Genomic DNA, 21158 nt, shown 5'->3' on the forward strand with positions numbered 1-21158 from the left:
GAGCAAATAGGCCTTTGCAGGTAGAATTAAAAGTGCTGGTTCAGCATGAAAAGCCGCTCACTGACCCACAGGAGAGGAAGCCCTGGAATTTGCAAAGCACCTGCTGGTGTCTGAGTTTGCATTCCCAGGGGTTCGGGCAAGAATCAACCTCAGGTCTTTAATCACAACCTGGGAACGTGAAGCAATAACCCACCACCAGCAAATGCCAGCTGAGCTCCAAGCTGTGAGGTTTAAAGGTCCATTTCAAACCTCCCCAAAAAGCTCAATCCAGGTGGTTTCTTGACACAAAATTTGGACCCACTTGTACCACATTTAACCTTGGTGCTGCTTCCTCTGTGTAAACCTCTGACTTGCATGAAAATCACAATGGCAACCACGTAAGGGGAAATAGGTTATCCAAAAAACCCCATTTTAACATTTCCCACAAAAAGGAACAGCAGGTTAAAGGCTCAAAAACCACAAAATGTTCAGTTTTCAACCAACATTTGCACCAAATTCCATAAATGAGAGGAACAGTCCGAGCATATCACATCCCCTGGGAGGCTGGGGCCCCCCCACTGCTGCTCAGAGCCAAGGCTGCCAGGACACAACCAAAGAGGAAGGGACAAAATTGGTGGGGAAGACTTTGCTTTGTAAATTCAAAGATCTTTGATGCTTTTACAGGACATCTGTTCAGCCCTTGCTACCTCCCAGTTTGCAAACTGGGAGTGGGCAGATCCTGGGCTTGTGCAGAGCTCCCAGTTTCCCTGGGATATTCTGCTTGTGAGATGTTCAACACAAGCCAGGCTGTGGAACATAAATCCATGTTCTCCATTCACTGACAGACAGGGAATTGTTTTGGAGTCCCAATTTTTTAACCCTTTTTACACTGGCCCAGCCTTCTCTGAGTCTCAGTTCAGGAGGAAATAAGAGATCCATGAATTAACATTGTCTGTGCCCTACTGAGTGAAGGCCTGAAGAAAAAACAAATCAGGAGAAAAATAAAGAACAAAAACCCAACCAAAAAAAAACCATAAAAACAAAATCAAAAGCAGGTTGATTTCTCATGAAAGGGGCTGCACCACCAGGTTGTTCTACGGCTTGAGATTGAGATGAGATGGTAGCGAAGCAGGCGAAGTAAAGGTGGACACGTCACACAGCAACACAGCAGGAGAAGGTGGAGAGCAACAAGACCTGGAAGAAAACAAGGCTGGAAAATGAATGAACAGAAGAGGAAATTATATATCTGTATCTACATACAAAACAAAATCAAAATCATTCCGGTTCATTCGTCATTGAAAAAGGGAGGAGAAAAATAAATCACTGCAACCAAATCACAGCCCCAAGGGTTAATATCATCCGGATTACAGGAAAGAATCTTTCTTTTTCCCATTAGATCAACATTTCAGAGATGTTATTGCCAGAGATCCTGAGGGAACAGGGAGGGAAGGGCTCTCCTCCCCACCAAAACGTGTCAGAGAGAGCTGCTCCCTCTGCACAGAAGCTCTTTGTGGACAAAACGAGGCTGGGACAGGTAGGAAGAAGCATTTTAAAAGCTGCAGTGCCATTTAGTGCTTTTCATCTACAAAAGTTCATCCCAAGGAATTCCTCGGCCATGCAGGCTGTTAATCTTTTCCAGGCCACTAAACCCGGGCTGCAGATCTCAGCTGTTAGTGTGGGGGGGGTGCAGTGGGAAGGGAAGCTCTAAAAACCAGCACGAGCTATCGTTAAAGTGATTTTCTTTGATTGGAAAAAAAGGGCTTGTTTTTATTGGATTCATTCATTATTTAGCAGCAAGAAAGATAGTGAGTGTCAGGAAAAGAAAGGATAATTTTCCCAAGAGGTCCACAAGTATGAAGAGGATAGTTTTACAAGGAATAAAAAACTATATTTGGGAGAGCAGACACTCCTATGTATGGGGAGAAACAGAATTCAGAGCTGAGCTTTGTATCTCAAGAAGCTCCAGAGAAGGAATTTGAGGGAAAAAAGTATCTTAAGTGATTTCAGGCAGTTCTGCTCTTTATTGAGGCTAGAAATACACCTCAGCCCCTGATCACACTGCTACAGGAGGTCTTGCAGATGCCACAGTGGACTCCTGCCAGTATAAGAAAAACATGGGGTCAACTGAGAAAGCCATGGATTTAGAGGCTGCACCCCTGGAATTGTGCAAAAAAGCCAAGCTTGCCAAACAGAAATCCTGGTGCTCCCCAGGGAGCTGCAGAAGGAGGGTGAGCCTGCAGCTGCACACCCAGAGGAAGGGGCTCTGGGTCTCTGCACACCAGGGACTCCCCATCCAATGGTGGTCTCTTTCCCAAAACTGCTGGCACCCTCCTCTGAGATGTGCCAGGATTTATCCCCACAGCTGCAGAGCCCCGCTGGGATATGGGGACTGATGCCCAAGGACATCCCTGCAGCTCAGTTCAGCTGTGATTTTGTGTGCAATACTTCAAGATTTACCCAGGGGGTTTCTAAAGAGCTGCCCCTGCTCTTCTGCCCTAGGGATGGCTCTGAGATGGGAGACTGGGGATGGTTTGACCTCCCTGGCCACAGCCCCTCTCCCCCAGCCCGGTGGGACATCCCGGTGGGTGCCACAGCCCCATCCTGCCACGTGCCAGCAGAGGGAACTCGCACTCTGCCGCTCTGCCAAAATCAGGGAGATTATCTCCTGTTTTCTGATTCCTGGTTCTGAGTGGCTGCGAGCTCAGACGTTTGCATGGGGCGTGGAGGCAGAGTCAGGTATAAATGGTCAACACGGAAAATTCCTGGACTTAAGTCACGTAATAACTGTCACAATAAGGAAGCAGGAAGAAAAGCCTTGACAAATGGTTTTAGCTGGAGCTAAGCCTAAGGTGTGTCACTCAGGATGCAGCACTGGGTACCTAAAATAATTCTTTTCCATCCATAGCTCTGACACTTGCACTGACTTACACAAAAAAACGGGAGGAAGAGCTGAAAATACCAACAGAATCAGAGTGAGTTTGTTTGGCTGCACTGAAAAGCAGATCTGAACAATGCCTGACTGGTGCTTTTGGGGTTGGCATGGGGCACGTGATTTTGGGCAAGTGTCCCCTGACACGTTAGTGGGTTACTGAGAAGGATTATTAGAAATGGTGTTAAACCAGGGGGAAAAAGCCAACCCCACAGCATGGAAGTGAGTTATTGTATCTGCTCAACCTCAAACAGCACAGTCTGAGCTCAGAGGAGAAAAATGAGAGGGATATGGGGACTAAGTAAACTCAAGTTTAAAAAGCAGCCAAGCCAAGCTGAGCAGGGTGCTGGGGAATGTTAATTCTTTGGTGTAACGCTGGACCGTGTCTCTGTGCCCTGTTGAGTCCACCTGAGAGCTCCAACACGAGTGTCCCAGCCCTGGAACACAGGACCTCTGCACCCACACCACCTGCACGGGCCAATTCCCAGGTTACTGGAGGAGAAAACAAATGTGCCCATCCCTAAACACCCACTGAACCATCCCTGTTCACAGCACACTCCTCCAGCACCGCAGGCTGCAATCCCTCCCGCAGATGGGGACCCCTCACCCTACTCTGCCATCACCCCACTCTGCCATCACCCCCTCCCAAATGCTGGACTGGGTTCAGCCCCATGGGCAGCAAGCCTCCAGTGCCTGGTGCAGTGCCTGCTCCTCTCCCTACACCCGTCCTGCTCTGATAAAGGCTCTGGGCTGACACAGGGAAATTCCTGCCAATACTGATAAAGCCCCAGCTGGCCTGGGAAAAGCAGACTTTCCCTGGGAAAAGGCACTTGCCAGCAGGCAATGAGTGGAGCTGACATTAAAAAAGGACAGTCTCTGGCAGCAATGTCCTCTCCTGGGCCCTGCTATCTGCTGTAAATCTGCTCCCCAGCTCCGTGCAGGATGATCCCAGTGTTGCATGATACTCCAGAGCTGCAGCAAGGGACTGTTGGCACTGGAGGAATGCACTGTCCTGTCACACTGGGGACAGGCACTGGCCAGGGCATCCTGTGCAAGCAAACCCAGCAGGGACAGGATGTCACCCACAGGCAGCATCAGCTCAGCTTGCAAACCAGTAGCCACCAGCTTTTTTTCAGCCCTGTCCCCAGCCAGGGTGGCCAAGGGACTAGTGTGGCATCCTCCTCCTCAATCCTGGGGAAAGGCCAATTCCCACGGCACTGAAAGCCAAACCTGAGCTCTCCTCATTTATTCCCAGTCCAGCACTCTCTGTGCCTGCTCTGGGCCAGGTCTGGGATCCTCCTGCTGACTGGCAGCACCAGCACAAAGCTGTGCTGTACCTCCCAGACCTGCTCCCAGCTCTCAGAAGCCAGGTTGGAAAACAGTCCTTTAGGGGCTGGGAAGAAACAGAGGAGAAGCTCCTGCTGAAACCGTGCGAGAGAGAACATGCCCGGAGGAAAACCAGGGCGGGAAAATCAGACTGGCAGGCGGCCCTCTCACCCGGGGCCTGTCTCCCAGTGTGCTCCACTGCCCTCACTGCACAAATGTGTCTCTCCCAGGGCAAGTGGAGCCCGTCCTTGGCCTCTCCCGGAGAGCACCCGGCACGCCGGCGCAGGCGGACGCCCTCCCCGTCCTCCTCCACACTGAGCTGTTTTGCAGCCCTGCCTTGGCGCTGCACCCGCCTCTCCCTCCTCTCCCAGATTAATGCCGTGACATTTTGAAACCTCTCTCAGCTCATTAGGCAGTTGCGTAACACACCTGGCACTAACACCATTTAGAGAACTCACCTAATTAATGGTGCTGGCTGCCAGTGTGTGCCACGCTGCGGGCTGGGAGGGTGGGCTGCATGGCAAATAGGGGCACCCAACACCACTGAACATCAGGGTAGCTTTAGATTGGATATTAGGAAGCAATCCTTCCCTGTGAGCGTTGGGAGGCCCTGGCACAGGTTGCCCAAAGTTGTGGCTGCCCCATCCCTGGAAGTGTCCAAGGCCAGGTTGGATGGAGCCTGGAGCAGCCTGGAAGGTGTCCCTGCCTGTGGCAAGGGGGTGGAACAAGATGAGCTTTAAGGTCCCTTTCAACCCAAACCATTCTGTGACTCTGTGATCACCCACTCAGCCAGCTGTCCCCAGAGCAGCCAGGTAGGGTGACACCTGCCCGCTGGCACTACTAAAGACATCCCTGGCTGGTGTGGATAGGCATCCTTGAACGCAGGAGCCCTGGAATACAAAGGGGCTTCACCTGGCAAATTCCACCTGCTCCATCCAGGCTGTGGCCAGGACGCAACCCTGGTGCTGCTATAAGCATGCAAGCAGGAGATGAGCCACTCATCCCTTACCTTCTCTCATTCCCAAAGAGCCGGGCCACTTCTTCTCTCCCAGGGCTACGAGCCCGGGTTCTCCGCTCTAGCCGCTTCCTCTCCACCTGGAAGGCCTCACGATTACTGATCCTAATGGCCTTGGGAACGTCGGCCAGGGTGGTGTACTGCCGGCTGGCTTTAAAAGAAAGGGGACGCCCCGATTTTTCAGCTCCCCTTCCTACATCTCTGTTGCTGGAGTCCTTGTGCTTGGAGCAACTGCTCTTCGAGTCCAAGGAGTTCAGAGAGGAGCTGTGAACCATTCGGTCGCCTGATCGGGTACCTGGGGAAGGAAAGGGCTGGGCATGCTCCTGTGAGGGCGATTTGGGATAACTGTACCTGTTGTTCGGGGGGCTGGGGCTGGGCGGGCTCGGCGGAGGCGGCAGTTGCTGCTCTTCCAGCTTCGAGTCTTGTTTGGTCTTCTCCAAGGAAAAGTACCCGCTCTCGACACGCGTCTTCCGCCCGCAGTCTATCCGGTCTCCGTTCATGGAGCTCTCGTCTAAGAGACAGAGGAGTCATCGTGCTTGGTTTCAAGTCTGAGTTCTGTTTTTAACAAAAACCACCCCAATTCTACCCAGGACAAGAGCAGGAAATGAGAGCAGAGCCTTGGCCCCAGCCCTGTGCCATCTCTTGCACCCTTGGCTTTTCTCCCTCACGCCCACAGAGACAGTGGGATGGTCTGCAGGGAACTGAGGATGCTGGTTCAACTCTTGGGTTGGGCTTGCACAGGTGAAACATCTTCAAACCAAGAACTGGGTGGCTGCAGTCACTGCTCTGCACCCACTTCCATCTCTGTCCTCCCCAGCCCAGCATTAACCACAGTTCTACGGGTGCAAGGCAATGGACATCTCACTCCTGGCAAGTGGGAGTGGGTGGAAAGCACTCCCCACCTGAGTGGGCAGCATTCCCCACCTGAAAGGGCCCCAGCACTGGGACCTATCCATGGCCTGGAAGGAAGAGCAGCCAACCCCACTGTTTCAGGAAGAACAATGCCACGGATTCGGCATCTTCCAGGGAATCATCATGGAAATCAAATGTAAACAGGGCTGGAGGAGGAAGCAGAGCTCAGTGTTTGGCAGCCTGGATGGCTGGGCTGAGCATGACATGGTCCTGCACCCTCTGGGTGCCCAAGTGGGGATGTGGAAGGGCTAGAAAAGGCATTTTGCTCCCAGTGTGAGGGTAGGCAGCCCCATCTCCCTGCCAGGGCGTGATTGGGCCCCACACTGTGATTTTCCAGCATGAAATGCCAACTTTTTCCTTCCTGAACTCCAGCTTGTAATGCCTGACACTAGTCCCCACACAGCAGGGACGAGGTCTGCCTCTCTCTCCTTGCTGGAACGCTCCAGGAACCAAACCCAGGGAAAACTTCTCCCTCTATAGTGGTTTTCTGCCAGCTCAGCTGCCTGAACCAGGCCACCACAGCATCACATCAGTGCTGGTACCTTTGCCCCTCACCTTCCTTGCTGTCCAGCACGGGATCCTTCAGGGAGCTGGCAGCCCCGGCCTGGCCTTGCACGGGGTTCTGTGCCAGGCTGATGCCGCTGCCCCCGTCCACTTGGTCTTTGCCCCTCATTTCTTCCTGCCAGAGCGTGGACTTGGTGGCAGGGACCTTCTCTGCACTGGGGATGTTGCTGCTGGTCACAGCCATCTTAGCAGGACCAGGCTCCTAGAAAGAACAAGGGACACACCAGGGTTAGAGAGTTTGCCCCAGCTCCACGTTCAGAGTCCCCAAAGGCTTGGCCCTGAGGTCCCAGATGGTTTGGGTGCTGCCCATGACATATCACAGCACGACAGGGATGGGACAGGGCTGCTCAGCCACGTGTCACAGCTTCATGCTGTTTTAAAACAATCCCCATCATCTCAAATGCTTCTCTTGCCAGCAAGGAACTCCAGATTCCATCAGATGATGGATGATGCCACTTTGGTGGCCATGGCCAGGCCAGCCCAGGTTCAGAGTGTGACCCAGAAGAGGCAGCAGCTTTCCCAACTCCTTCCTCAGCTTTGTTCATTACCAGATGTTTTGCTGTTGTCATATTAAGCTTCAGCATTCGAAGATTATTTTCCTTAAAGCCACCAATAAATCAATGACAATTAACTCCCCTCCAAAGACTCTGGATTGTGGGAAGTTTTCCAGCTGCTTGTTCCTTTTCTATGGAGTAGGGAGAATCCAGGAGTGCCTGAGCCTGCAGCCACAGGCTGGGGACAGTGGCTGCAAGGAGCATCCTCTCCATCCCCTGCTCCCACATCAGGTGGGTTTTAGTCCTGCACTTGCAAATCAGCATTTGCAGGACTGTGCCAGTGCCACCGGGGATCTCCCAGGGAGTGGGTCCTGGCTCTGTGCACAGCCACAACAAGCAGCAAATGACCTCAATTTTTTAAAAAATCCCCTTGGAAATTTCACACCGAAGGAATGCAGTGTTGGAGGTAAACGATCCAGAGTTCACAAGCATCCCACTGAAGAGGACTCTGCTGGAGCAGGGGGTCGGGCCAATCTCCAAGGTCCCCTCCACCCTCAACCACTCATTCATCGATCCAAGCCCAAAGCTAATCACCAACTCAGGATATTTTTATATATCCCTTACACACACCCCCGTGTAATTATTTGTAGATATGTATTTAATTAGGCTGAGATGTGGGCCAAAAAGAAGTCTGTAAGGGAGCAGAGACATTAACTCTTTGCTGCTCAGGGGTATGAACATCTCCAAACAGCAGCATGCACCAAAATCAGCAGAACCAGTCTCCAGCTGCATGAAGTGTGTCTGGGCATGCTCTCCTTACCTGAGCCTGCCACACCCCTGTGCAAACAGAGGGCAGTGCCTCAAATCCCAGATTTCAGCCCCAAACCCTGCCTCAAGTTCCCACAGGCAGCAGGCAGGCACAGGCAGTCCAGTCTCTCCTGCTGCCTGCACCTTTCTGCTGGAGCACAGCAAAACCTGCCCTTTTTCTCCTAAAACTGCAACCTGCTTGCAAAGCAAAGTGAAAACACACAACTCTCCCTGTCCAAAAGCTGATATTCCCTGCATTGCTCCCATCCTGGTGATTTTGCAGAGGGATGATAAAAAAAATGATGGGGGGAGCTGGAAGTGGCCCTGATGCCCCAGGAGCTCCTGGCTGCAACCAAGCTCTGCTCTACCACAGACAAACTATGTGAGAGCTAGAAATAGCAGGAATATCCATTGTTTAAATTCTTTTTTTAAATCACTAAGGTGTCCATCCCTCCCTGAGCAGATCTAAGACATGACCTGCTGCCAGATTAGCGTGTGGCCATCTTTAGAAAGAGATCAGCCTTTCTCCACCAGCACACGGAGAGCGAGAGCTGAACAGCAGCCAACTTGAGGAGAAGCCATTTCACAGAGCGGGATTTGGTGCTGATTTTCTCCTCAGCATCTTCTCTCCTTCCCTGGAGCAGCTGCCTGGATTCAGGAGACAACAGCAAAGATGCTGCTTCTGCTTTCGCAGGTGGCTTGTGAGTGTCCGACACAGCGCAGCATCCGTCCGGCAGCAGGTCCCACATGGAGGCTGGCTTTGCAAAGTGAATTCGGGCCTTTTTCCAGCACCACGGGACTGGGAGTGACAGGATGGTGAGGGTGGAAGGAGGGTAGCAAGCAGAATGAGGCTTGGGGTGGCCTGCCCCAAGACAGGAGGGGCAATGTGCCATGAGGGTCCATGTTTGCCCCATCCCCAAGCACCTGGGGAGCCCGACTGTCTGTGGGGAGCCAGCATCGTTCCCGCAGCCACTTCCCTTATTTGGTGCTCAGGAGCTCAGATCCTGTACGGTTTCCAAGAAGTTGCCATGGTGATGAAATGTAACCCAGAATGATGTTTTTCTGGCTCTACGCCCCTTCTTCTCTCCGCCCCGTCCCCCTCCTGAACCCAGCCTGGGTTTAGTGTTGTGTCAGGATGGGGTGAGCATCCCTGCCCTGCTGCATCCGCTCACTGGGGTGCCCCAAATGCACCAGCCTTCTCCCTGGGGATTGAGGACGGACAACTCATGACACATCAGCTCTTGGTCATGGACAGAAGAGGCATCTTCCCCGAAGCATCACCAGAGTAAGCACTCGAGGGGTTGGAGGGGCTGTAAGGACCCCAGCCCTTGGCAGGAGGTGACTCAGACTTCCAGCCTGGTGTGCAAAAAAGGATCATGTTCCCCCTAATTTTTTTTTCCCATTGCCCAGAACATCTTTATCCAGCGGCATGGTGGAAACTTACTCAGAGACATGCCGTACAAAACCCATCCATGGGCCCAGTTTGCACCAGGACCATCCTGGGAACTTCCATCAGCAGGGACCTGAAGACCAGGGCTCAGGGGAGCCCCAGTCCTGGTTTTGGTCCCTGGTGTGCAACCCAGCTCGGCTGGAGGAGCCCTCCCAGCCGGTCCCCCATGGCGGCGGGACGCACGCCCAGAGGTCAGGCGGCCTCAGGGACACGGCTGTTCTCAGCCCCGGCGAGGGACGAGGGTGGCCTCGGGGTCACGTTCCCCATCTGTGGGATTCTCCCCCACTCTGGCCACGTGGGAGCCTGGCAGGAACGAGTGAGTCACAGCCAGCCCCACTTTTTACCATTTATAGTCAAAGCGAGCACGAAGCCACTGCCGGGTCCCTGGAGAGCCCGGCTCCGGCCCCGGAGCTCCCAGCCTGGCCCTGGCCTTTAGTATTTTCCTTTCATTCCCACTATCTCTGGGGTCATCTCAAAGGGGGTAACTGGAGCCCGATGGAATTTCATCCTGTTTTCTGCTGAAATGGCCCACGAACAGCACCTCTCCCTGGTCCTCCACAGGGACCGCATGGCTTTGTGGCCACTCTTGAGACAGTGTGGGCAGGGCCGGCGCCACAAAACAGCACCCGAGAGGTGAAGTGTGGCCACAAAGCAGCCAGGAAAGCAGTGTGTGACCCTGGAAGTGATGATCAGGAATTAATTCACACTGATCTGCTGTCCTGGCTTGCCCCAGCTCTCACTCTCTGCACAGGTAGCATCAGAAGGCTGGCAGAAAGTTGATCCCGGAGGGTTAGAGGGGACCTCCCCCAGGAAAAAAGCAAGGCTGTGGCCCTGAGAAGGAGGCAAGGGTCTGGGTGGCAATGTGTGTGTCTCCCTGGGGTTACCTGGGGAGTTGGGGGCTCTACCTTCCTCTTCTTCTTCTGATTCTGCTTGTTTGTCCTGGGATAGACGATCAGCATCTCCAGCCACCTGCGGGCAGAGAAAGCAGAAGGTGAGGTCTGTGCTGTGGGGGAGCACGTAGGGATGGGAGTGACATTGACCTGGTCAGGGTCAGTGTGGTGAACAGTACCAGAAATCACCGCAACCAGCTCCTGGGGACAAAAAAAGCCAGGAGAGGAGGGGCAGAGCGATGACCTCAGGGTGCTTTGGCTCAAACCCCACTCACTGCAAGAGCGAGGCCACAGCCAAGGCTGACATGGGGCAGAGATTCAAGGATCCTGAAAGACAGCAGAGAGGGACAGAGCCTCCAGTAGGACCTTCCCCCTTCAGCAATGCCAACACCCGCACACTGCACACAAAGTGCTTTTGTCCAAGGAAGAACAGTGTGAACTTGGCATTGTGGAGTCCATCCCTTGCACAAGTCACTTGGGGGGACCCTCCTGTGCCCTGCCACTGCAGCCTGACGACCTGCCCAGCATCTCTGCCAACTCCACAGGTATCTGAGGACCACTGGGAAACACTCCTGCTTCATATGTCCCTCCTTCTCCCTCCTGTTCCCCTCATTTCGCACGCTGCTGCTGTAAAGCACTTGGAGATGACCACATCAAGTGGGGTTTGGTTAAGCAATAAATGCCAGCAGGATGGAATGAACACAGAACAAATTCTACCCCAGCCAGGGAAATCTTCCTGTCGTGCTGCAACTGAAAACGAAACCCGCCTGGCTCAGCCCCAGAGTGGGACTGCTCTGGGATGATTAATGCCTGCAGTCAGGAGCAAACGCGCTGCTTCAAAACCCATCGCTGGGCCGATGAGCAATAAATCAGCCCCACCTCGCTCTGCAATGCCTCTCCCTCCCGCGGCAGGCAGGACCAGCAACAAAGGCTGAGCTGTGAACCGGAGCGTGGGGAGAGGGAGGAGAGAGCAGGGCACGGGGGCTGGCCATGGTTTGGGGTGTAGTGACTGCTCCTGCCTTGGCTGGAGGCGAGGAGCTGGCTCCCCTGTGCCATGATTCCCCTGTGCCTCCGCATCCCGGCTCTGCAGCCGCTGCAACCCCACTGCTGTGAACGGGATCAGGGGGGACAGGTCTGCCAGCCCAAAGTGGTTCACAGAGAGGGAATGACCCATGCTCGTGTGTCACAGTAGAGCAGGGAGGTTTCAACACAAGATAGCATGTATCTAATCAAAATCTCAAGCTCTTGGTAGAAAAATGCCGTATTTCGACAAGCGTTTACCAAAACGGGGGGAGTCGCAACCAAAGAAAATGTTTGGAAATAGAAATCTCAGCTGAAAGTGGTGACTCTGCTGCTGCCAGGGCTGGGGGAGGTGGGAGACGCCGTGACTCAGGAAGAGGGGGAAAGAGCGAGTGCTTCATCCCTTCAACTTCCTGCTCGAGTTTCAAATGTCAACAAATTTTGGGAGGGAGGCACAAGCTCCGGGAACACCACGTGGGGAACGCTCACAGGTGAGCAGCAGCCCCGCCACAGTCCATCACTCTGTTCTCCCACGGCTCTGCACCCTCACCAGCTCCAGCTTCAACCTGAGACAGCATGTGAGTGATGGAAGAGGATGTTTCTAGGTCACCACCCAACACCTGGAGTTGGGAAATCTACCCTGATTTGCTTGTTTTAGTGGCCTAATCATCAGTGTTTCTGAGTCCCTGCAGCTCAGCAGCAGGCACTCCTGTGAGCAATGATACTTTAATCATCCTTGCAGGTCAGATGCTCCCCTGGGACCACGGGGGTGGGCTGCATCCACCCCAGGATTCCGTGTCTGCCTAGGGATGGACGAGACTAAAAGCACCATGGGGTAACCCCAGCACCCATTGGGATCCCCAGCACCCAGGATCAGCCTGGGTATGCACTGCCACAGCACCCTGCCTTGGGAAAGGTCCTACTCACCCTCCTCTTCCTCCCAGCTCATGCAAGAGCACGGCAGTGGCTCAGCCCCGGATCTGCACTCACCCACTGATGATCTCCTTGTTCTCAGCCCGGATGAAGTGCTCCTTCTCCGGTGTCAGGATGCACAAGGAGAACTTCTGCCCTGTCCGGCTCTCCCCATCCACCACATCCGTGCACTGGTTCATGTTGATGGTGCCCTGTGGGAGGGTTGTCGGCTGCAAGGGGAAGGAGAAATGGATATTGTTTAAGGAGAGAAGAACAGAAGAGTGCAGAGTTGAGCCCTAAAACCTCTCCTGGTGGACACCAGGATCGTACACGTCAAGATGCTTTGATCACAAGTTCCCAGACCCATCTGTATGCTGTGCCAGCACACAGCAAAGCCCTGTGCCACACATCTGGGCAGGTACGAGTCCTGCCAGCCCAGTCTGGTCCACTGCTGCCAGTAAGACACTTCTCCTATGCCCAATATCCAGGGCATCTCCTGCTGCAGTACAGGGATCCCAAGGAAAGGCACAGCGTGTCCAGTTTTGGGTCTGCAGCTCTGAACCATCTGGGGTGGTGGGGTGGCACCTGGGGACAGGAGTAGCAAAGTAGCAAGGTCCCACTGTCCTCACCACAGGATGGCTCAGAGACAGACAGACAGACACACATGCCAGGTTTTTCCCATTAAAATTAAAAAACCCATGGATTTTGCCAGGGAAGGACCCCAGCATGGATGGCACCTTATTTGTCCGGTGGGTTTTGTGAACACAGTGTCACCTCTAGGCCCCCTTGCTCCAAAGAGACCCAGTAAAGTGGGACAGGCGGTGGCCCTTGTGGCCTGAGGGGACGTAGAGGGACACCCAGAGGGGTGTCAGCACTGACAAGAGCTGACAGGTCCATCTGGAGCAGTGCTGGCTCATCCGATTACAACGCGGCCACCCGCTCCTGGTGCATGGCGCCCGCAGCCCTCCCTCCCTGAGCACGGATGCCACGGCTCCCCCATCCACAGCCTGCCTGTCCCCACCAGGCTGGGTGACACTGGGGTCCCTACAGCACCCCAGAGCAAACCTGCATCTGGGGCATAAATGACTGAGGGAGGGACCCCTCCAAGCTGCCAATGACACCGAAGGAGGACCCAAAGCAGCCCATGGCCACCTTGTCACCCTGTCAAAGCCTCCTTGTGCCCTCCAGATGGCCAGGCCAACAAGGAGACGGATTTTTGGCAGATGCTGTTAAGGTTTTTACCATGGAAACAAGCTCCCCTGCCAGCAAAACCCCTCCAAGAGCAGCCTGCGCCATGCAAAGAAAGGGCGACTGAGGAGAGCTCAATGGCCCCAGCCTACAACCCCAGGAAATTCAGATCAGCCCCACAAAGCCCCCAGTTTACTCCTCCTGCGGGCAGTGGGAAAAAAACCCTTTCCCCAGGAAAAGGGCTTTTCCTGCAGCTGTGTCCCTGGGTGGGAGCATCCTTTGACAGCTCAGGGGTGGCGTGGAGCCATCACGGGTGCTGCAGCGAATGTGTACGCAAACGGGACCAGTTGTACATCAGGAACAACAAAACCTTCTCTTTTCCTTTGTGGAAATCAGCACGCTCAGACCCCAGGGACGGAGCCCAGACCCCCGGCCCGGCGCATGCACAGCCTCCCGCCCTGCACCGCCGCGGGTACTTAGCTCCTAAGAGGATTTTTTGTCTTAGACAACAAAAATAAAACCCCGCTTTCCGGGAGCTATAAAAACCCAACGGAAAAACTTTCTCCTGTTCCAAGTGGAGTCTTAGAACCGTTTTTGTCTTGCTGGCCTTTGGCACAGCTGAGGCCTCCAGGACTGTAAGGTCCAGGTCCAACCTCCTTCCCCACCCAGAGTAGTTTTGCACAAGGGAATGCAGCCAGGATAGGGGGAAAAGGGGACGAGGAGGAGGGAGGGAGCCCTAGTCCCTCGGGGATGCCCTGGGCCACTTAGTCCCTCTTGCCACAGGCACCCCTTGACTCCCTGTAAGGCCCCACAGGGATTTGGCAGGGAGTTGGCACAGGAGGAGAGGAAGAGACAAAATTTGCCTGCTCTCCTCCCTCTTTAACCCCACAGCAGCATTCAGGGCGGCTTCCCTTGGAGCTCACACCCCGCCCTGACCGAAGCGTGCCAGGAGCGGAGGAGCCGGTTTGGGGCCCCCTCACCGCTGGGCTGGCCCTGCAAAGTGGTTTTGCCACTCACCCCTCCTTGTGAGGGTGAATGTTGGCATCTTGCACAGCCTGACACATGAGTTCTTGTCCACCACCACACCTCTGAGCCAGGATGCCAAGAAAGGGCTGGGAGCAAAGTTAGGACTGACCCTCTGGCACCTGCAGCACCGGGGATGAACCTGACATCCCACAGTAGCCTCCCTGAACCTCCACACCTGTCAGGAGCAGATGAAACCTGATGGACCAGCAGCCTTGCTCGCTCAGGATGTAAATTCCTTTACACCATTTATTTCCTTCCTTGGAGGCAACACAGGCACTTTGAAGTGAAATGCAAATGGTGCCGGGTGGAAACGCGTGTGCGCACACACGCAAACTCCACCGAGGAGAAGGAGGTGGCTCGGACCCCATCCCCACCTCTGACCACCCCATTCTAGGCTGGGGGGTTTCTCAACGCTGGGGATCCCTGGGGAAGGAAGCAGAGCTGGTCCCTGGGCTAGTCCACGGCCAGGTGAGGACTGCGTGGCTCCCGCAATTGCAAGGGAATAAATAAATGCAGAAGCAGGGAGGTGTTGTATGGCAGAGACGCCAAAACAACAACAAGGCTGGGACTTCAACCAGCCCCTTGAAGAGCAGATGCTTTGATACAAGGCTGAACCCAGCGTCAGACCCCAGGGTGGCTTCGTGTCCAGGTGAGGAGTGGACGCTCAGACTCAGCTCCAGCTCCAGCTGCCGCCAGTCCCCAGCTCAGGGACAGCCCCGTCCCCAAGGCGCTGAGGCCCTGCCTCTGCCATTTCCCATGCTGCTGCCAATGGGATGGAGCACACAGCTACTCCAGAACTGGACCTGGTGCCTGGGTGTGTCATTTAACTGGCGTTAGGAGTGGAAGCACAGCAGAGTGCACCTCTGGAAGCACAGAGGACACCATTATGGGCACCATTACCAGCTCTCCTCAGTGCCATGAGCCATCTCCAGTCCAGTCAATGGACCTGCCCCTCGTTAGCACCAGGAAGGGAGCACTTGCACCACATGAGCAGCTACAGCTCTCCATGCTGCCAGTACCAGCAGAGCAACTGGAGCCAAGAAACAATTGCATTGCTGTTTCCCTTCGGAATGACAGATCCCTATTGACACACACACGTGCTCTCAGCGTCCCTCTCCACAACACACAAAGCCTATAGTACATTCTCCTCCTCCTCTCCCTCCCCGGGTGCTCAGGACGTGAGTCACGCCATGCTCCCCACATCAACAGCCTCCAGATGAGATGCAGGGACCTTTGGATGGATACTCGTAGGATGCAGAGCCCAGAAACTGCAGCAGCCCCCTCTTTGGGCACTAGAACCGAGGGAAAGAAAGAACAGGGACCTCTTAGAAGCCCAAAGCAAGAAATCCCAAGCAGGGCATTACTGCATCCTCCTGCACAGTGCTGGATGCTCCATGGGTGATGAACTCCCAGGTGCAATGGTTGCTGCTGAAAGTTAACAGGGTTTATCTGCAAGTCCCTAATTTCCATATGGTTTTGCAGGACTCAGGTAGAAAAATAGGATTATTTAGTTTCAAAAAACTCAGAATTTTCTCCAAGTACCTTCCCCGTCATTTCTAACACATGGATCATGGGAGCTCAGTACAAAATACAAGGCAGTTTTGCTCAGCAGCTGTACACAGGATGTTTTGGAGCAGGTAACCCCACGGTCAAGCTCCCAAGGACTGGTTCTGCCACGGCCTCAGTGGGACACGGTCAATGCCCACACCATTCTCCGGGGTTATTACACAACGTGGGTTGACAAAATCTGGAACACAACCTTTAAAGAGAGGCGATGGGGCAGGGGGAGGAGGAAACCAAACAAAAGGGACATTTTACTTTCTGCCAAGAAACAGGAGGGGAAGAGAAAAAAAAACAAAACACCACAACCATTTGTCTATCCCGCATGGCAGGGTGGTTGCCTTGGCACCGGGGCCTGGCTGTCCCGGGGGGAGATCATGGCTCTGCTGTCCCACTCTGCCGTGACGGGCTCATGCTCTGGCTGGCTCTGTCTTGGCTCCCACTGCTGCCTTGGAGCAGCAGCAAGCCTGTGGTGCCTGGGGAAGAGACATCCACACATCCACGCTGCCTCCATAAATTCGTCTCGACAAATGTTAATTCTCTGAGCTAAAATATTCATGAGGGCGGCTGCCGAGTGCGCTGCTCACTCGCAGCACTCAGCACTGAGTGCTCTGCAACTGGCAGCTCCTGTGCCTGCTAAAAGCTTCACCCATCCCAGTGCCCAGTGCTTGAGGCAAGTGGGATCTTGGCAGGGCTGTGGGGTGGGAGGGAGTAAGACTCCACTGTTCCATGGCCACGGGTACATCCAGGCAACATGGACACAACTACGGCTTGGGCAAGGGCACTGATGCAGCTGGGACAGGCAGCTCCTGGCAGCAGCACAGCATTGGGAACCCAAATCAGAGCCACATCCATTCCTGCCCAGAGGCCATCAAGAAAGCACCAACTCCTTGAAAACTCACAAAAACATTAAGCTTGGAAAAGACCTCTAAGATCATTGAGTCCAACCATTAACCCACAGTACTACCATGTCTGTCACTAAACCACATCCCTAAGCACCACATCTACATAGTTTTTGAACACTTCCAGGCAAGGGGGCTTCACCACTGCTCTGGGCAGCCTGTTCCAATGCCTGACCACCTTTTCAGTAAAGAAATTTTTCTAATCTAAACCTCCTCTGGAGCAACTTGAGGCCGTTTCCTCCTGTCCTATCACTTGTTACCTGGAAGAAGAGACTGACCTGCACCTGGCTACAACCTCCTTTCAGGTAGTTGTAAGGGATCCCTTTTCAGCCACGTGAGGCTACACACAGCCTGTCAAACCCCAGAGGGGGATGTACCTCCCAAACCCCACTGGAGGATGCACCATGCACACACTGGGCTGGCTCCAGTGCTGGCAGAGTGGCCACGGTGTGCCCGGAGCTGCCCAGGCACCGGGTGAGCACGGCTGGCACAGCAGCAGGGCTTTAATGAGCCTTTTAGGCTTCCTGCCACCAGGCTATCGATACAGCCACAGCACAGCCAGAGTGCTGCTGCAGGAGGATTTTATTACACTTATAGATCAGCTGGCAGGCTGAGCATCCTGGATTTATTAAATTAGACAAAGGCTCTTGAAAACGACCTCTGCAGGCTCTGCAAAAGGATGGACTGGAGCAGTCGCCCATCAAAGGGCAGCAGAAGGATGGGCTCCCCCACTCCCACGGCAGCGCTCTGCTCTCCCTGTGCCATCCAAGTAAGAGGCAGGTATCTTTTCTTGGCCACCTCAGCACACCTTTCCCACGTGGACCCTTCCTGTATCAGCATCTACTGCTCGGTGAAGCCAGTGAGAAACCTCTAGTTTGCTCAGGCCATGCACCAGGCAAAGGAAGAGGAGGGTTTTTTCCACTGGCAAGGGAATCACAGAATAATAAAATCATTCAGGTTGGAAAAGACCTTTAAGATCATCAAATCTGTCAACTCAGCACCACCACCATGTTCACCATTAAAACATGTCCTCAAGTGCCACATCCTCAAGGAGTTATCAAGCAACACATGTTCCCTGCCCGTCTGCATTCACATCTTGTGCCCCTGTGCAAGGAACAGGGAAGATGCCCCCAAATCTCACCACTGCCTGGACTCACCAGCCTGCCAGAAGCCATCGTCCCCTTTCACAGAAGAAGGCACAATCAGTGCTCTGCAGATTTGGCTTTGGTACTGCCAATGTGGCTCTGCACTGGCAGCAAACCTGCACCAGCACAAGGATGGGACAGGACAGCTGTCCAGGTGTGCAGTCAGAGATGCAGGAACACCTCCCAAGTTGGATAAATGCCATAACCCTTCTCCAGCCCCATCACATATTTCCCCACCATTGACCCTAGCTTGTTCATCACAGGTGCTGACTGCAGGCTCCTGAAATTTGTTTTAGTGGAGGAGCTCCCCACGGCTCCAGGTCACCCACCCCAAAGAGGTGGGATGGGTTAGCAAGTGCCACACATGCCTGTCTCTGCGTGCCAGGCCCCTAAAGAGCCCTCCTGAGCCTCTACCAGGAAATAAAACAACATCAGCTCCACTTCTGCCAGTGGGAAGGAATTTTCTTCCCTGGGAGCAGTTTGAGAAGGGGCTGAAGTGCAGGGGCTGGGCAGGAGAGTTCAGCCAGGGGCCGCTTTTAAGCGAAGTCGGTGTTTATGTCCACAGACAGCGAGTCTAAACACTGAGCGAGGCCGAGAGCTGCCTGCGAACTGCCCGGGAGCACCCTCGGGCTCCTCTCCCACCCAGTGCCACCTCAGCCAGGCACGGGCAGCTCCCATTCTGGGGGTGCCCAGACAGCAAGTTTGGGGCCACACATCCCATCTGTAGCTCTGCCCCCAAGGGCATCCATCCGGCGAGCGGGTGCTGGAGCGGAGCAAGCCCGGCCGGGGCTGTGCGGAGGCTGGAGTCGGCTTGTCTTGGCCTTATAAGGCTATTTTCACACTGCTCTTGCAGCTCCCAGCTGCTCCCCACTCCAAAGCAGGGTCGGAGCTGGCAGCCAGAGCCTAGCCTGCCTCCTTCCTGTTAACCTCTTTCCTGCTGAACGGCCTCCAAGGGGTCCATGCACGATGGGAATAGCCTTATCCTGTCCTGGCACAACCACCCGGGCCTGGCAAGGAGGGTCAGCAAACCCAGTGGTGGTCACCAAGTGGGTTCAACCTCCCTCAGCACTAGGGTCAGAGCCTGTGCATCCTCAACAGCGCTGCCAAATCCAGGGAGTCCTTCAGGGAAACTTGCACCCATGGACATGCACACTCCACATCCAACGCTGCTCCAGGGGAACAGGGACAGAGATGCAGAGAACATTGGCACCGTGACGGAAATGAGAGCAAGGTCCCACTAGGATGGGGGTCGAGAGGCTGCTCTGAGCTGTCATCCCGGCTGTTTGGGGACCAAAGCAATAGCCAAACATTGCACAAAGAGCTTGGAGCATCCGCTCAACCCCTATCCCAGCTCTTTGGAGACCAAAGCAGAAGCCCAGCTTTGCAAAGATGCTTGATGGCCCTGCAATGCCAAAGGCACCGCCTCACAGCCCTGCAAACCAAAGAGTTATTCTTTCCTCTTGCTCTCCGGGATTTAGATGCATTTAAAATGCAAAATGTCCTCCTCCCTTCCTTAGAAGAGGGTGGGAGGAATACATGATAACGGATCCGACCCCATCTGCTCGCAGCTGCCAGCGTGGCACCTTCCCCACTCCCCAATGCACAGGCTCAACAGCCAAAGGGGAAGCAGATATCTACAGCCTTCCAGGGAGTTGTCATGGTAATCAGCCCGATGGCAAAAACCTGGTGAGACCACGCACTAGGATGGTAAATACAGGAGGGACCAGAGCTTGGTGCAGGGATTATGGTGGGAGAGTTGCCGGGAGAGGGAAACGCAGTCATCTGGGGGTGGGAAGAAAAAACGGGTTTCATTTGCATCTTGATGTTTGAATTTTAAATTGCACTGTTCCAAACTGGCCTTGTCAACTTTATCCTCCACCCCCTCAGTGTAGGAGACAAGTCCCAGGTGGTCCCTGCACGGCGCTGCCAGGCTCACATGTGCAGGAGCTCACCACCACCTCCAGGAATGCCGGCTCCCATGTCCCTCTCCAGGAGCAAGGGGCTTCACCAAACACCAGAAACCACGTCCCCAAAAGGTCACCCCCATACAAAGATGGTTATACACACAGTGGTGCCAATTTTGGAGACAGGTCAGGGGGTTGGAAACTTGGATCAAGGCAGAATGATCTCCACCTGTGTTGGACAGCCCTGTTCCACCACAGCTGGACCTGGATTTCTGCTTCATGGGGGTGAGTGAGGGAAACATGACCAAGGCCAAGGGTCATCCAAGGAAAGCAACAAATTAAATCAATCAAATCCCTGTACCTCCCTGAGTGAATCCATCTCCCCTCCAGGTTAGAAGGGAAGGAGGCACAGGTCTCCCAGTCTCCAGCCATTCCACAACCTCTCCTGCAAATGCAACTGAACAGAGGAGTAGGAGCAGACACACAGCGACAGACCGAGCCATCAGCACCATCACAGCTGTGTGAAGCCACCTCCAAAAGCTGCTGCCTGGAGCTCTGGATAATTTAGGGCCCTGCACTGCCCTGCTGCTGTGGTGGGGTTTCCCCAAGGACCCCCTCACTCGCAAGGACTGTCAATACAGTGTCTTGCACCAGCCCTCAACAACTGCAGGGGAGGAGAGGACAATCCTGGGGATCAGCAGCACCAGATCCACCAGAGGCTCGGGCAACTCCCACGGGCGCAGATGCTTCAGTGGAAGTTCTTGAATCCGGACAAATTAGTCTGGAAATCTCATTATTCCCCAGTGCTGCTCTTATGAGCTTTGCAGAGCTTCCTGCAGGGCTGGGAATACCAGGCAGCCGAGCTCCCAGGGCACTTGGGGGTCTGCAGTTGGAGGGGTGAGGGCCAACCCAAGCACAAGAGGCTGGGTCGGGTTGGCCAAACAAGCAGCACCCACATCCTACACCCTACACTCACACTCCCACAAAAAACCCCATACCTGCTCTGCGTTGCTCCCAGCAGCTTCCTGACAAGCTCTGCAGACCTTTCCAAAAGTCCAGGCGACAGCTGGAGAGCATTTTCTGAACTTTGACTGTTGGCCATCCCACTGAATGGCACAAAATGGGAGGCTTTTGG

At 54.3% G+C, this 21158-nt stretch overlaps 1 protein-coding gene across 9 annotated transcripts in view; it reads right to left on the bottom strand.

The window, feature by feature from the left end:
- Positions 1–21158, bottom strand: part of MPRIP (myosin phosphatase Rho interacting protein) — a 75561-nt gene that overhangs the window by 30808 nt on the left and 23595 nt on the right. For 5 of the 9 annotated variants that reach the window (XM_051777538.1, XM_051777514.1, XM_051777548.1 and 2 more), the window contains exons 4-7: positions 12377–12528; positions 10361–10445; positions 6717–6927; positions 5244–5760 (exon numbers count right to left, since the gene is read on the bottom strand). In XM_051777538.1, the coding sequence (XP_051633498.1) occupies positions 5244–5760; positions 6717–6927; positions 10361–10445; positions 12377–12528 (965 nt within the window). The remainder of the gene's footprint in view (positions 1–5243; positions 5761–6716; positions 6928–10360; positions 10446–12376; positions 12529–21158) is intronic. The other 4 variants (XM_051777559.1, XM_051777568.1, XM_051777578.1 and 1 more) reach the window with 1 other exon arrangement.

Source organism: Manacus candei, unplaced genomic scaffold (genome assembly GCF_025592945.1).
Source record: "Manacus candei isolate 608988 ecotype Guabito, Panama unplaced genomic scaffold, ASM2559294v1 h1tg000002l, whole genome shotgun sequence".
NCBI lineage: Eukaryota > Metazoa > Chordata > Aves > Passeriformes > Pipridae > Manacus > Manacus candei.